This window comes from Zootoca vivipara, chromosome Z1 (genome assembly GCF_965207765.1).
Source record: "Zootoca vivipara chromosome Z1, rZooViv2.hap1.1, whole genome shotgun sequence".
Taxonomy (NCBI): domain Eukaryota; kingdom Metazoa; phylum Chordata; class Lepidosauria; order Squamata; family Lacertidae; genus Zootoca; species Zootoca vivipara.
In genome coordinates this window covers 45,496,052-45,512,001 of record NC_142583.1, presented here as the reverse complement: position 1 = coordinate 45,512,001, position 15,950 = coordinate 45,496,052, and the positions used below count along the sequence as shown (strand labels likewise).

The window sequence follows — 15,950 nt, the reverse complement described above, 5'->3', positions numbered from 1 at the left end:
CACGCTTTGTGTGCAGCTGTAAGAATTTGCTTTCAACTCCTTTTTTCCTGCTCTTTCACTGTGGTGGGATATGACAAGTCACAGTTTGGCCAAGTGTGCTCTAAGGTTTTACATCAGAACTGGAGAACCAATTACCACGAGTGTTTTTGACTGGCAGAAATGTGCCACTGAACTCCCATTAGGCCTCTTGCTTTCCTGGATGAAAGACAGACAGTGTGAGTGTGTGCAGAAAATAGCCTACTGTACAATGATAAAAGTTATATTCATTGCTTGTCCCGCCTTTGCCTCTAACCCTGCCTACTGCTGGCACACGGCCCTCAGAAGGTGGCCCAGAAAGGAATGTGGCCCTCAAGCTTGGGAAGATTTGTCACCTCTAATGTAGGAGAAGGCGCTCCTCTAGGTCCTTTGAGATGAAGCCATTGAGAGCTAAGATAAGCACAAGTACTTTGAATTGAATTTGGAAATGGGCCAACAGCCAATGCAGTTGTTTCAGAAATGGAAGATATAGTCCCTTTGGCTGGTCGCTGCTGTATTTAGACTAACTGAAATTTTTGGGAAGTTTCCAAAGGCATAGACATTCCCAGAGTGTTAATTTGTTGCAGGAAAAACAACAATGAAGAATATTGTGGCACCTTAAAGAGTTAAAGAGTCACAAATTAATTATGGCATTTGCTTCTGTGGACTAGACTCCATCAGAGGCATGTTGTTATTTTGTGTGTGTGTGTGTGTGTGTGTGTGTGTGTGTGTGTGTGTGTTGATCACAGTTTATTATTCACTTCCAACAAACCATGCACATATACTTACAAACTAAGGATGTCATTTCATTCAGCTGTTGTGTTGGGCTCAGCTTTCTTTGACTAATTTGTTAGTTTTGAAAGATGTCACGGTACTCTTTGATGAGGTGCTGTTTGTCCTGGTGAAAAAAATTACTTGAGATGTGATTAGTTTCTTTGGTGCAAAAGAGAAGCTTATTTGAATATCTTATGGGATGTGACAGATTCATGTACATGGTGAGGAAGAGAGCAAAAAGAATTCTAAAAATCAGTTGCCCACCATCACACTAGTTTCCTCTGTGTTTTATTTTTAACGAAATGGTAGTGTGCAAATAAATATAAATATGGAATAAGGCATCTGGTGGCCTCTTTCTTCTTAGATCATATTCCTTCCGTAGCTCTCTGATGGGATATATGCACAAGGACACAGTGGTTAGTATAAAGGATTATCAAATAGATGCTTGCCTTGCCAATGCAAACTATAATTGCCACATATAAGCTGGCTCAGCATTTTTGTGGGCTGCCTGTTTCCTTTCTTTTGCTAGGCAGTTAAAAAGATGTTGGAGGAAAAGAGTAGAAACAATGCTTTTTTTCCTAAGGAGAGGATCTTTTCACCCTAAAATACTTGCCCATTAGAAAAGAAATAACTCATTTTTAAATACCCCCCCCCAAAATGTAGCCCTGTTATTCTATTGCAGCATAAACAACAAAGAGTCTTGTGTCATGTTAAAGAATAACAGCAGAACCTTTTGTAGACTGCAGACCATCTCATGAGATGCATGAAGTGTTCTCCTGAATTGCAGGCATATATATTGCTATGGTTTTCCCAGTAGTGATGTATGGAAGTGAGAGCTGGACCATAAAGAAGGCTGATCGTCGAAGAATTGATGCTTTTGAATTATGGTGCTGGAGGAGACTCTTGAGAGTCCCATGGACTGCTAGAAGATCAAACCTATCCATTCTTAAGGAAATCAGCCCTGAGTGCTCCCTGGAAGGACAGATCGTGAAGCTGAGGCTCCAATACTTTGGCCACCTCATGAGAAGAGAAGAATCCTTGGAAAAGACCCTGATGTTGGGAAAGATGGAGGGCACTAGGAGAAGGGGACGACAGAGGACGAGATGGTTGGACAGTGTTCTCGAAGCTACGAACATGAGTTTGACCAAACTGCGGGAGGCAGTGCAAGACAGGAGTGCCTGGCGTGCTATGGTCCATGGGGTCACGAAGAGTCGGACACGACTAAACGACTAAACAACAACAACAACATATTGCAGACACATGGTTGAAATTCCTAACAGTAAGGTCAGAGGCAAACAAAATGCAGCAAAAGTACAGGAAGTGATAACTGTGGTCATTCACAATAGAGTTGTTGATAACGCAGACATCCTGGCATTGGTAAGTCAATAAACAAATACAGAGTGAGATAAAACCCTTTGTCTTGATTTGTTCTGTAAGTGATAGCATTGAACTTCTTGATGTAATTCAGCATATTTCAGGCTCCTTTTGAGGTTCCTGTGTTCCAGTATAGCCACCTTAAGGTCAGCCACAGAGTGCTCAGGGAGACAGAAATGTTCCCTCACTGCTTTTTGAATATTGCCATTTCTGATGTCTGATGGTTTGTTTAGTCGTTTAGTCATGTCCGACTCTTTGTGACCCCATGGACCAGAGCACGCCAGGTACTCCTGTCTTCCACTGCCTCCCACAGTTTGGTCAGACTCATGTTGGTAGCTTCAAGAACACTGTCCAGCCACATTGTCCTCTGTCGTCCCCTTCTCCTTGTGCCCTCTTTCTAAACATCAGGGTCTTTTCCAGGGAGTCTTCTCTTCTCATGAGGTGGCCAAAGTATTGGAGTCTCAGCTTCAGGATCTGTCCTTCCAATGAGCACTCAGGGTTGATTTCCTTAAGAATGGATAGGTTTGATCTTCTTGCAGTCCATGGGAGTCTCAAGGGTCTCATCCAGCACCATAATTCAGTGTCCATTTATTCTTTTGCATGGAGATTGGCTGGCTTGCCCTATGTAGAAGGGCATTGCTGGCAGATAGTGTCTTATATGTCATTGGAAGATGGGCAAATGCATGAACCCCATATGTTGTATATGACATTATTAGGTTCTGTAATAGTGTTGCCAGGGTAGGCATGAGCACAGAGTTGACATCTGCCTTTGCTGCAGCGTCTAATCTCTGTGTCTGTATCTCCGTTATTTGGCCATGTGTTGCTGGCCAATAGCTGTTTTGGATTGAGAGGTTGTCAATAAGCAAGAACAGTCCTACCACCTAAGGCCTGGGATAGGAAAGTGTCATTATTCAGGCTGAGCTGTTGATCATTGATGATATAGGTGTCAGTAGTTTCAGTCTTTGAGAGTAAATAAATCAATGAACTGAGCATGAACTCATTACAAAATCATGGTCTCCTCAAGCCTGTCTCTCCTATGCCAAATTTGCACCTGGAGCTTTCTGTAGCTGCATTTTAAAGCTTCTGATCATAAGAATTAGCATACACATTGCTGATACAGCATCCCAAGCACAAACTCTAGAATTAAACAGCTTAAGAGTTTAATTTTCAAAGAATTAAACCACTCAAGAGGTTTGCTGAGGGTGGACGGGGGGTGGGGCGGGGAGAGAAGAAAAACACTGCAGCATTGTAATAATTAATTTTAACACATCGACAACAACCATACTAAGGTCATTAGAAAAGCAAAGATGAATTACTGCTATATGCCACAGCTGCCAATCAAGTCTTGGCCCTGAAACGAGCACAGCTAGAGCAAGCAGTCGTGCTACCAAACCTATTACATTTCACCAGATCCTGTTTCAAGGTACTGCAGCTGCGAAGCTCTGCAGTTTATTTATTAATACCATATATATCACACACAGCTTGTGTTTCAGCTACAAGCTGACATTTTACCACCAGAACCCAAATTCACAATGTGCAACGGGCAGCTGTCCTTTGTAAGCATCTATCTAGCTATTGTTTTAAGGTAGCTGTGCAAGCTGCATAAGATGCTATGTTACCAGGGAGAAAATTCATGAAGCACACAGAGGATTAATGGAAAGAGAGGCTCTGTAACTAGCATTTGGAATGATGAAAAGGAAGGGAAGGAAGAAATAGAAAGATGGTTGTGTAAGTTATTCTGAAAACTCTGTGTACTCCATGAAATACAACAGTAATATTACATGCTAAAGTTCCAACGTAAACTCAGGAACATGGCAAGTTTATTTGAAAACAAAAGAAAACAAAATTTAACGATGTGAATAGCTTAATTTTTTTGCAGATATTTTAGCACTTGGCACCTAACATTAAAACACTACATAATATTAATATGTGGGTTGTGTTACCTTCTCAGACAGCACAAAGAAGTCTAAGACACTACAAACATACAAAATAGTCATTAAATTTTGACGACACTAACGTAATTCACCTTTCGAGAATATAAATTGCATCCCTCAGTTTTCCCAGAAAACACAATAACACAACCTTTTCTATTCCTAGGATTTACACTCCTGCACATGCCTGTTTCAACTGTCAAGCTGTCAATTTTGGGGACCTATTGGCAACTAACAAAACTGTGTTTTAGTGCGTGAAAAAAAGGGCCACCTGCAAACCCCCCCCATTTATTAGTATGTATTGTTAATTGAGAGGAAATCTTTGAAACGGGGCTTCAAATAATGAATTGCTATTATTCTAGTACTTTAGTGTGTTGAATTGCAATTGCTGTAGCATTTTAGTTTGCTGGGGGGAAAGATCAACAAGGCCAGGTTGGTACTCAGGAACAGTCTACTACAGTGGTACCTCTGGTTACGAACTTAATTCGTTCCGGAGGTCCGTTCTTAATCTGAAACTGTTCTTAACTTGAGGTACCATTTTAGCTAATGGGGCCTTCCTCTGCCACCGCACCACTGGTGCACAATTTCTCTTCTCACCCTGAGGTAAAATTCTTAACCCAAGGTACTATTTCTGGGTTAGCAGAGTCTGTAACCTGCAGTGTCTGTAACCTGAAGCGTCTGTAACTCGAGGTACCACTGTACAGGAGAGATGTGGAAGAGGAGAAATGACAGAGCGCTTGTCTCACCCTGCATGTGTATGTAGGCCATACATATTTGGTATCGTAGCTTCTATCATGGGAAGGTACAACCTGAGAGAGATGCAACATGGGCCATGTTAGTTCCAGCAGCTCAGCTCCACACTCGTACCTCTGAGGCCCTTCGTGGGAGCTGTTGCCAACTGCCAACCAGAGAAGGTCTACCTCCATCACAAGCTGAGTGAGTTCAAGCTGACTGACCCTGTTCAGAAGTGATCCAGCGGACTCTGCTGCCTTGTAGAGACAGGCTGAAGGGTGACACCAGGGAAGACCAAGGATGAAAAAAGGAAATGCCACCTGAATTATCCTGGCACCAGAGGAGCACCATGATTTCTGTTACAGTATTGATTTTTATTATGTGAATCTTTTGTAAGCCGCTTTGAAAGCTTCTCAGGGCTATAAAGCAGGTTATAAGCATTCAAGCTAAACAACCCAAACATAAACAGGTGGGATATTTATAAAATCCTACTTCCTGCCTTCATATATTTTGATATATAGCACATCCGTGCCATACATTTATTTATTATTTATTATTTATTATTTATTATTTATTATTTATACCCCGCCAATCTGGCTGGGTTTCCCCCGCCACTCTGGGCGGCTTCCAACAAATACCAAAATACATTAAAATATCACATGACTTTAAACAGTTTTGGCCTCTCCCAAAGAACCTTGGAGACTGTAGTTTGTTAAGAGTGCTGAGATTTATTCAGAGACCCCCCTATTCCCACCATAGAGTGACAGCTCTCAGAGTTTCTGGATGGCAGGAGAGATATTGATTTTTAAACTACTCTGTCAAGTGTATGAGGAAAATACACTTAACAACTCTCAGCACCCTTAAGAAACTTCCAAGGATTCTTTGGGGAAACCAGGAGCCATAAATCTCAAAGTTGTATAATAGTGCTTTAATTGTATCGTTTGTATAGTTTAATTGTATAGTTTGCATTGTATTAGAGAAGAGTTCGGGCAAGCATCACAGAATTTATTTTTCCACTGAGCTTCTTTCTATTCATTAAATTTTTACTACCCTCATTCGGTTAAGATTGGATTTAATTCTCCATTTCAAAAAAAATGCCAAAATGTGTTGGATTTTGGCTTTCCTGATCAAAGAAGCTTGGTATTGTAATGCATTGTTCATATCCCCCGAAGAGTGGGAGATATGCAAATTTGTTGGATGAACAACACAAGTTTCAAAAACATATTTGTGCTGGTTTTTATACTTGGATTATTTCCATCCATGTTTCTGAAACCAGAAATCTCTTGTCAGTAGTGATGAAGTGTGTTGCTGAAGTACAATGACGTTTCTGTCTGTCAATCTGCTTATCTCTTTTGACTTTTAAGTTGTCCCTCGCTCTCCCCCTCCCCTTTCCAGTCCTGCTAAACAATCAGCTATCTAATGTTTGCTGAAGGCAGCTCGGCCCCCCAACTATGCCATTATCTCCTTGGTGGTCTTCACGTTTTGGTGACCACTTATTGGTCCAGGCCTTCTGGGAATCCTTTGCTTTCACTATAGATAGAAACCATCTGTTGCCCGTCTTTTCTTTATTGGGAGATTATTAGTATGTGTCTACCTAGCAGTGGAACTCTAAGCTCTTGGCTTTTTAAATGCAGCATCGGCAAGCCCATGAGAACTAAACAATCTTGCTTACACAGGAGAAGGAGTAAACAGCTTTGGCAAATAATTTCAGACGCTGCCATTAGTGTTTGTAAAAGATATAAACATAACTTGTGAAAAATAAAATGTGTTTGGGTTTAAGCATGGAAAGGGAGAGGGAGAGATCCAGAGAGATGTTACAACAACTTGCTTCCAATATTGACTTTTTAAAAAAACCCTAACACTCTCATACAAGGAAGGGCAAATCAGAACTCATTTTTAATGTTAAAAGTTGCACTCTTTCTTTCTAGCTGTTGAACATGCCAATATGTAAACATTTCAGGGAGAATTTTACACCACCTCATCTTTATGTCAAGCAGCATTTAATGGTTGAATGATCCCGTGCCCCAGGTCTTGGCAGCTATCCTCTGGGGTCCAACTTTTAGGGATTACATTGACAGTCAGTCAGTGGACCATGTCCAATGTAAACTAGACTAGGACCATTTAAAATCAGTTACTATCAACAAGTCAAATTAGCTTTATGTAGGTTACAGGCTTTTTCTTGGGAGATTTCATAACAATGTGGAATTTTAACCATCACGGGACTTTTTCTCCCTTTTGTGTTTTCAGAAAAGTTCCTGAAACATCAGATTGCGCACTGCTTACCTGATTCAATGTAAGGTTAAGCAACTTGCACTACTTATATTTAATAAATGAATCACAAGCTTTCCCCCTTTCCTTCATAGGTGGAAATAACTCTTCAAGATGTCAACGACAACCCGCCAGTGTTCCCTACAGATATGCTTGATCTGACTGTCGAAGAAAATATCGGAGATGGTTCTAAAATAATGCAGCTGACAGCTATGGATGCTGACGAGGTAGGATATTATTGCTTCTTTGAAGGGTAGCAGGACACTTCTGTCACAACAATGTTGTTAGGCATAGATTTCCAGCCTTGTTTCTACTCCACCCACTGATTTTTGCCTGGAAGTGGGTGGCGTGGAGTGGAAAAATGCAAGTGTTTAATTTTTTCCTGCGAGTTGAGACTGCCCATTCTATCCCTGTGCGCCTGATTCCAGGACATTTCAGAACCCCAGGTGGTCTCTTGTTCTCAGAGACTCCCCTAGTGGGGACCTTACTTAAATTAATTTGATTGCCCTCATCTATCACAGGGCATTGCTTGCTTTGCTTTATTTAATATAGATACAATGTTTTCTCTCCTGTGTGTCTGTCCTCTACTTCCTGTTTTCTAGTCTCTTGTCTTGCCTATCTTTCATCCATTCCCTCTCTTCCTTTTGTACAGTTTCCTTTCCTGTTTTCCTGGTCCTTCTTTCTGCTGGGAGATGGTTCAAACTCTCCCTCATGCCAGCCTTTTAACAGTTGCTGGATGCTCTCTGCCTTTTCTCAACATGCGGTACACCTGAACAGCTCTTCTTCTGGTCCCAAAGCCTACATATTGGGGGCCACACATTTTGGACCAACCTCACCTGCCACAGCCCCCTCAAATAGATCCAATACATTTTGCAGAAATGTGTGAGGTGGCAGATTCCTAAACATTGGAGAGCCACATTGGGGGGGGGGGTTAAGGCACCATTTCTTCCTTTTCTCTGTGTCTGCCTTGCATGGCATGATTTTATTAATCTATTTTTTATATCTCTTGCCCTCTTCAGACGTTGTCCCCTCATGTTCTTTTTCGACACAGGATCTGAGTGCTGCATCTTGATGTTCATACAAGTAGCTTGACCACCTATAGTGCACATACATTGATTTGCAAGAAGGCTTCCACATGTCCCAGAGTTCCAAATCATATGGAAATCTTCATGTGTCCAGCTGTATCTGTGAAAGCTATGTCACAATAGTCATTTATGTTAGCTGCATAGTCACCAGTGGCAGGGCTAGCCAGCATGTCCAAAGTTGAGTAATTTGACAGTTATTCATGCCTGAAGGAAGTTTCTGTCATGCACCTATATCAAAGAAAGCCTCTGAGCTTCAGAAGAGTATCAGAAATCCATGACATACGAAAACCTCTACTTGAAATCTGTAGTGACATGTTTTTTTAAAGTGTGCATGCCAATGACAAGACTAGGTTCAGGCTTCCTTGAAACCCATTCCCTAAACGTGTAAAAGAGTGTTTCGTATGACAGAAATTGATTGCTGGATTTGGCTAATATTCAGCTTAATGGGATCAAGGTGCTCACTATTTTGCAATCTGCACAGAAGGTGTAACTTTTTCTCTAGTGCCATGGGATGAATATTAATGATAGCTATGGTATCTCACAGCACAGTACTACTGTACTTCAAAAGTGTTGACAGGGAGCTTCTAGATTTTCTTCTTACTTGCCTAATTTATAGGATTTACTCCTTACCCACAGCAGGAGTTATGGTAGAGGAGTCTATAGCTGGGTCACATTGTTGTAAAAACAATGTATCAACTAGGATGATAAAGAATGTAACACTTGAGTAATATAAGATTATTCTTGAAAGAATCTGTTCAAACATTTTAATTATACTTTTACGAGTAAGTGTTCTACACACTGCACAGACATTGAGTATGAAAGTAATACTGTGGAATGTATCCCCTGAGTAGGCAAGGAAGTAAGACTACAGCGAATTTTTGTTCACAGAAATGTGGAGGCAAAATAAGGGTTTTCAGAGTCAAAGATTTCTCAGACCCCTTGCTTCTCTTTTTATGTGTCATCACAACTGCTGCACAGTGCATTTTTTTAAAAACAATTTCTTCCTGAGAGAATTGCAGCCTATCAAGGATCATATAGAAAATGTTACCTAGCCACACATCCAGTTACGTTGGTCAACATAACACAGTCAATCACAGTGAAAACTAGACGCACTATCTCACTCTGATGAGGCTTGATGATGTCATCGCATTGACAAATCTGCTTGGCTACATGGCTTTGAAGTCCATTCAGAGTGAGAGCAGTACTCCCTGCCATACCATTGAACAGATAAACATTTTGTTTGTTTTCATAGTCTTGTGAATCACCAAAATGAGGAAGTGTGTTTTACAAGACAATGTTCAGTATGGAACACAGCCCTCTGCTTCATATCAGCCCTCCAAAAAAGTTCATATGGGTATACGATTTCCTCAAGACTTAGCTCAGATCTGTCCTGTCCTACCCCAGTTAGGCTCCAAGTTTTCCCCAAAGCAAGCTGCAGTTATAACATCATCATCATCATCATCATCACTTTTAATTTGTATACCGTCTTTCTATTTTACAATACCCAAGGCAGTTTACAAGCTGAAGAAAGAAAGAATGTACACTATATAACAATCTAATCCAATAAAAAAATGTGATAATAAAACATAACTTTAAAACAGGCAACTTATATCAAATAAAGTAATATTCAACAATCCATTAGAATAATATAGAATAATATTAAATATCAGCATATAAAATTAAACAGAAATCCGCTCTTAACAATTATAATAAAAAAAATTCTAAACTATAATCAATAAAACAACAGCAAGTCACGGTGCATAAAATAATACAATGCAAACTGAGAAGCAGAGACTGGAGGGTGGGGCAATGCAGGTGGAGGAAGGCCTTGCCTGATGAAGTCTCTACCCTCACAGTACTTCCTTAACTATCATCTCTTAACCAGGTGCTATAGTGGAGTAGGGGTGAAGAACTGGATCCCCCACTCCCACAGGATGGGTAAGAAGGGCTGCCCACTGGTGAGTCACCTGACAACACAACATCACATGGCCCATTTTTGCAGAGTGCTGGGTACAGAAGGGGCACAGCAGTATTTTTCTCTTTTATATGATCAGTGCCAGTGCAAGTAAATACATCAGGAATGATAGATTGCTGCAAAAAAAAGGTTATTTGGCAAGGGAATATTTTCTGCCAGGGAGCCTCGAGGGACATTATAGGGAGATTCCAATCTTAGCTCTTTGTACTCTAACTTTTCTGGATACTTTTTAATATAAAAGTGGTATGATCAGCTCATCATTCCAAATCCATGGTTTACTTGCTTGCTTGCTTGCTTACTTACTTGAAAATTTCTTTAAAATTTCTAAGCAAATTCTTAGAATCAGTGCAAAAACTTACTGTTAATTTGGATGGAAATATAATGCACTTTGACCTTTTCTTTTCACTGTTTAGGGTGCAAATGCTCTGGTCACTTACACCATCATCAGTGGTGCAGACGACAGCTTCCATATCGATCCAGAATCGGGAGAGTTGATAGCCACCAAGCGCTTGGACCGAGAACGCCGTTCTAAATATTCTCTGCTAGTCCGTGCTGATGATGGCCTGCAGTCTTCAGATATGAGAATAAACATTACTATTAGTGATGTTAATGATCATATACCCAAGTTCTCCAAACCTTGCTATTCCTTTGACATACCAGAAGATACCACTCCAGGTGAATAGTAGATGTCATTACTGTCCTTATCATTCCTGCTTCCTTGTGCTTTTAACAGCTATAATAACTCAGAATTCTTTGGAAATATTTTGGTCTTGTGCGTTCCACAAAAGTTTTTGGATTTCAGCAAATTAAATATCAGTTAAATAAATGATCAGTCAACCAATGACATTAAAAGGGCCAGGTATCCAGGCTTAACTGATTTGTGCATAAATTCTCTGCTTATGATTTTGTTTACTGCACGCTATGGACTCGCTGCCCTTGTCCCACAAAACTCTTACATTGCTACTACAATTACTACAACTTGAAGTTGTCACTCTCAGAAGAGATAGGCAAATATATGCACATTATTATCCAAATGTTAGTTTGTTCTAGCCCAGATCTCTCTTTTCCAAGCTTGTACAGGTGGAGGAGCGAGAATAAGTTCACTAGATTCCCTCTGTTTCTTTTTCTTTTTAAAAAATTATCATTCTTTGACTGGCATAAGAACAGAATTTAGAATAAGTGAAAACACATGTGATATCTGAAGTACTATATAATACTCTGTTCCAAGTATAAAGAGAAATTCAAAACCAGCAAGTGGAGTGATTAGCTGCTGACCATTTATAACATCTCGCTATGTATCAGGAGTTCTTGGCACACCTATGCATAAGAGGCTGCGAAAGGAGGTTAGGTTATCTCTTTAAAAAAGTTATAAATGTGAATTTATTTTATCAAAGATCTGTGAAGAAATAGGGTAGTACACCATATTGAAACATGGTTGCTCCTTAAAGGAGTTTTACTGGCCTTATCTTAAACACCATTTTCCCATTAAGAGCATAACTGTATCATGCTTTTTTCCAAGGAGGGGAAAAAAAGTTAAACTTCAGTTAAAATTTTGCTGGGCAGAGATTTTGGTTTGCATATATATTCAAAGGCTTTGTTCATGATAACACTAAACTATGGGTTATTAAAACATTACCCTTCCAACTCTACAGTTCTATGATTTGACATAGTATGGGATGCTACCAGTGGACAAACTATAGTTAAGCTGCTGCGCAGAGTTCACAAATCACACCAAGGCTCAATATGCCGTGTGAACCTGTGTTATTTGTTTCCTACCAACAAACAACAAACTGAAAGAATGGTTAGTTGTTGGCTACATACAATGGTTTGTTTTAACTATGGTTCGGCATTATGTGTGATATCAGCACTGTTCCTTAACCATGGTTTGTTTGACCCCCCAGCCCAGAAGCTCACCAAACTAAAAAAGCTATGAGGCAAGAGCAGCTGGAAAAGAAATAAATTTATGGAAAAAAAGCTGTGGCTTGTCTGATCATTAGTAGCAAACTCGCCATTTGTTGAAGAAACCATGGCTGAGTGTTATGTGTGAACCAGGCCAGAGTATATTTTGAGTGTATATTTTCTCTCCCACACAGTTTTTTTTAATAAGGTGATCATTTGTCCAACTTTATGGATTTAATGCTTTACAATTCCTGTTCAACTGATGGTAAAAGGTAAAGGGACCCCTGACCATTAGGTCCAGTCATGACCGACTCTGGGGTTGCACGCTCATCTCGCATTATTGGCCGAGGAAGCCGGCATACATGGAAACGCCGTTTACCTTCCCGCTGTAGCAGTTCCTATTTATCTACTTGCACTTTGATGTGCTTTCGAACTGCTAGGTTGGCAGGAGCAACGGGAGCTCACCCCGTCACAGGGATTCGAACCGCCGACCTTCTGATCAGCAAGCCCTAGGCTCAGTGGTTTAACCACAGCGCCACCTGGGTCCCTATGGTACAACTGATGAGTAGGATACAAATGCTCTTAAATAAACTATCATTTAAATACTTTTCATGGATATGTTGGTACACACTTATAATAATGGATAGCAGGACACGTATTTTCTCTGACATGAACCATCTTGGTTTTCCCACCCTCCTAATTCATCTCTAGGTTCTTTAGTGGCCGCCATCTTAGCCACGGATGAAGATTCCGGTGTGAATGGAGAAATCACGTACACTGTGAGTGAAGATGATGGAGATGGAACATTTTTCCTCAACCCAGTCACTGGAGTTTTTAACTTAACTTGTATATTGGACTATGAAGTGCAGCAATATTACATTCTTTCCGTTCGTGCGGAAGATGGTGGTGGGCAATCCTCTACTGTGAGGGCTTATTTCAACATACTCGATGTAAATGATAATTCACCAGTATTCAGCATGGCATCATATAGCACATCTTTGATGGAGAACCAACCTCCGGGATCTACTATCCTTATTTTCAATGTTACTGATGCAGATGATGGTATGTATTTTCCCATTTTTAAAAATGTGTGCATTTGGGAGTATATTGGCACATTTATTCTTTTTGATTATTATTTATTATTTGTGCATTTTCCATTTTTCTTGTTTTCACATCATAATTCACCATCAAACATAACTTCTATACCGACCTCCCAACCTAGCCTTTCATGGCATTCTTGGTAGTCCTAACGATGCTGCATATTAGTTTAATAACCCACCCTACTTTCCCCCTTTGTATCCCTCATTGTATTTAACTGTTGTTCATAGGATCACCCCTACTTGCAGATTAATTTTGGTATCATATGTTTTTTAAAAAATATTCCCCAAAGGAGTCACATTTGCCCTTTGTCTTCTTCCCCCCTGATCCCTTAATTTGCACATTTATTTTTGTACCTTACTACCATATGAGTATTATCTCCCATTAGGGGTCAAAGAACAGTTATTATTATAAAGTTACAAATAAATATATTACAAACCTTATAATCAACACCACCCTTAGTAGCATCTGAAATAAATATCAAATAGTTTTGTTTCACTCACTAAGTAAATGGTAAATGAAGGTAGATGTCCCTTTTTGAGGATTCGGTCTGCAATCCTATACATACTTACCTAAGATTAAATCCCACTAAACTCATTACATTTGAGTAGACGCACCTAGACCATAATGTCAATCCGGGCATTCATTTAAAAATGCTAGCTTGGTCACTTTTTATTCCAAATAAGGACATAAGAAGAGCCTTCTGGATCAGGCCACACTGGCCCATCTGGTCCAACATTCTGTTCTCACAGTGGCCAACCACCTGTGTAGAGCAATTCTGCAAGCAGGACCTGAGCATAACAGCATTCTCCTCTCCTGTTGTATCTAGCAACTGGCATTCAGAAGCATGACAGTGGAAGGTACCTTATAACTCTCTCCGACAATTGGATTTGAGACTTATTTGTCAGCTCACATGTGTTATTATTGCACAATATTATTAAAGTGCGCCATTAGAACATGTAGCAGATACATGGTGTTGCTACAGAGGATAGACCATGCAATATTTTGTGTGACCAGTGCTTTTTTCTAGGGGGAAAAAGGTGCAGAAACGCTGCCCTGTCCCTCCTGCTTCCACACCAGCTGAAGAGACAGGGTTGCCCTGTGAATTCTGTGAGCTCCCTGTGCGTCCCTTCTGCTTGCACACGGAAGCCTGAGAGACAGGGCAGATTGCATAGCTGACACACAGGGAGGCTTCTTCCCACATGTCAGCTGTTAGCTCAGGAGGCTGAAGAGCCTCATTAAAGCCCCGCTGCACCTCTGGCTCATGAAAAGACCCTCTCCAGTGCCCGTAAAGGATGCCCTCTTCGTGCTCCAGGGATAGTCTTCTCATGAGCCAAAGAGGTGGGAAGAGGTGCTGGAAGGCACATTCCTGCTGGAAAAAAAGCCCTGAGTGTGACCAACTTTCTTCAGGTTATTGGGTAAAGATTGTAAACTCCCTCCAATTTCAGTTTTTAATATACAGTGGTACTTCTGGTTACAAACTTAATTCGTTCCAGAGGTCCACTGTTAACCTAAAACCGTTTTTAACCTGAGGTACTACTTTAGCTAATGGGGCCTCCTGCTGCCACTGCGCCACCGCCACGCAATTTCTGTTCTCATCCTGAGCTAAAGTTCTGTAACCCGAAGTGTTGGTAACCCGAGGTGTTTGTAACCCGAGGTACCACTGTATTTACACTGATAAGAATTCATATAAAGTATCGTATCTGTAGAATTATTTTGAAGATATATTATGGAAATGGTTGGGACTTAATTTAGAACAGGATTTCAATGGAACAAGCATGGCTAACTTTGCCAATATAATGCCAATGTTTTCCTGTAAATGGATCAAAAGCTTGAAATCACCTTACCCATGTCTCAACAAATACCCCAGAAAACGTAATCCAGCTGTACTTTGAAACTTCATTCTTCTTAAGACATTGACTGTTTCTGCATGTTCCAAGAATGAATCTAGAAACAACAGATTGGCAGGATTCTGGCAAATTTCCTGTTTTTCCACAGTATAAACAATGATGAAGATGAAAAGAGAGTTCAGATGCTAAATATCCAGTGTCATTTCCTGTTTAACACACCCTCTGAAAACAATAGTTATTGTGAAAATAATATCAGTTAACCTTCGAGATGTAATTTGACAATAACTGAAAGAGGGCTGCTTATTGTCTTGGATTTTAAAATTCAAACCAGTTTCAAACATTATCTGATGTAAATATATGAATGCTTTATACCGAGGCTATCAGTCCATCTAGCTCATTCTTTTGTGCTGTGATTGGCAGGAGTTCTCCAGGTTCTTGTTTAGAATTCAGGTACGTGAGAATTTCTGAGGATAGCTGTATTTACCATTGTGACTAGAAACATTAAAAATAGAAGAAAATTCTATGTTCTATGGTGGCAGCAGTGCTTCTCATAATGGTAGCCAGAAGCTGGCCACAGTATCATATTTTATATTATTCAAGTCTCATTTTCCATCTACCCACTTTTTCAGGTTCCTTTCTGCATTGCCCTCCTCCTAATATTCTGCCTCCGTAAGATTTTAATCCCAGTTAAATTGACAACTTTCCTTTTCCTCATGGTAACTGGATTGCAAACTTCTATAAGTTCCCTGAGGAACCAAACATTTCAAGATATCACACCAGCTCAGTTGATAAATGTGAAAGACTTCACTGTCATGACTCCAATTCAGTATTGATTCCAAAATTGTTGTCTTCCTTCTGTAATCTTATTTTTCCTATTTAAATCAGTTTAAAAATTGCTACCAGCTAATAAATTACCAGTTATTAAATATGGTATTTTTTCCTTCAATTT

At 40.1% G+C, this 15,950-nt stretch overlaps 1 protein-coding gene across 1 annotated transcript in view; it reads left to right on the top strand.

Annotated features, from left to right (window-relative positions):
* Positions 1-15,950, top strand: part of FAT4 (FAT atypical cadherin 4) — a 139,909-nt gene that overhangs the window by 66,001 nt on the left and 57,958 nt on the right. The window contains exons 2-4 of the mRNA XM_035111643.3: positions 7,190-7,321; positions 10,568-10,829; positions 12,765-13,115. Of these exons, the coding sequence (XP_034967534.3) occupies positions 7,190-7,321; positions 10,568-10,829; positions 12,765-13,115 (745 nt within the window). The remainder of the gene's footprint in view (positions 1-7,189; positions 7,322-10,567; positions 10,830-12,764; positions 13,116-15,950) is intronic.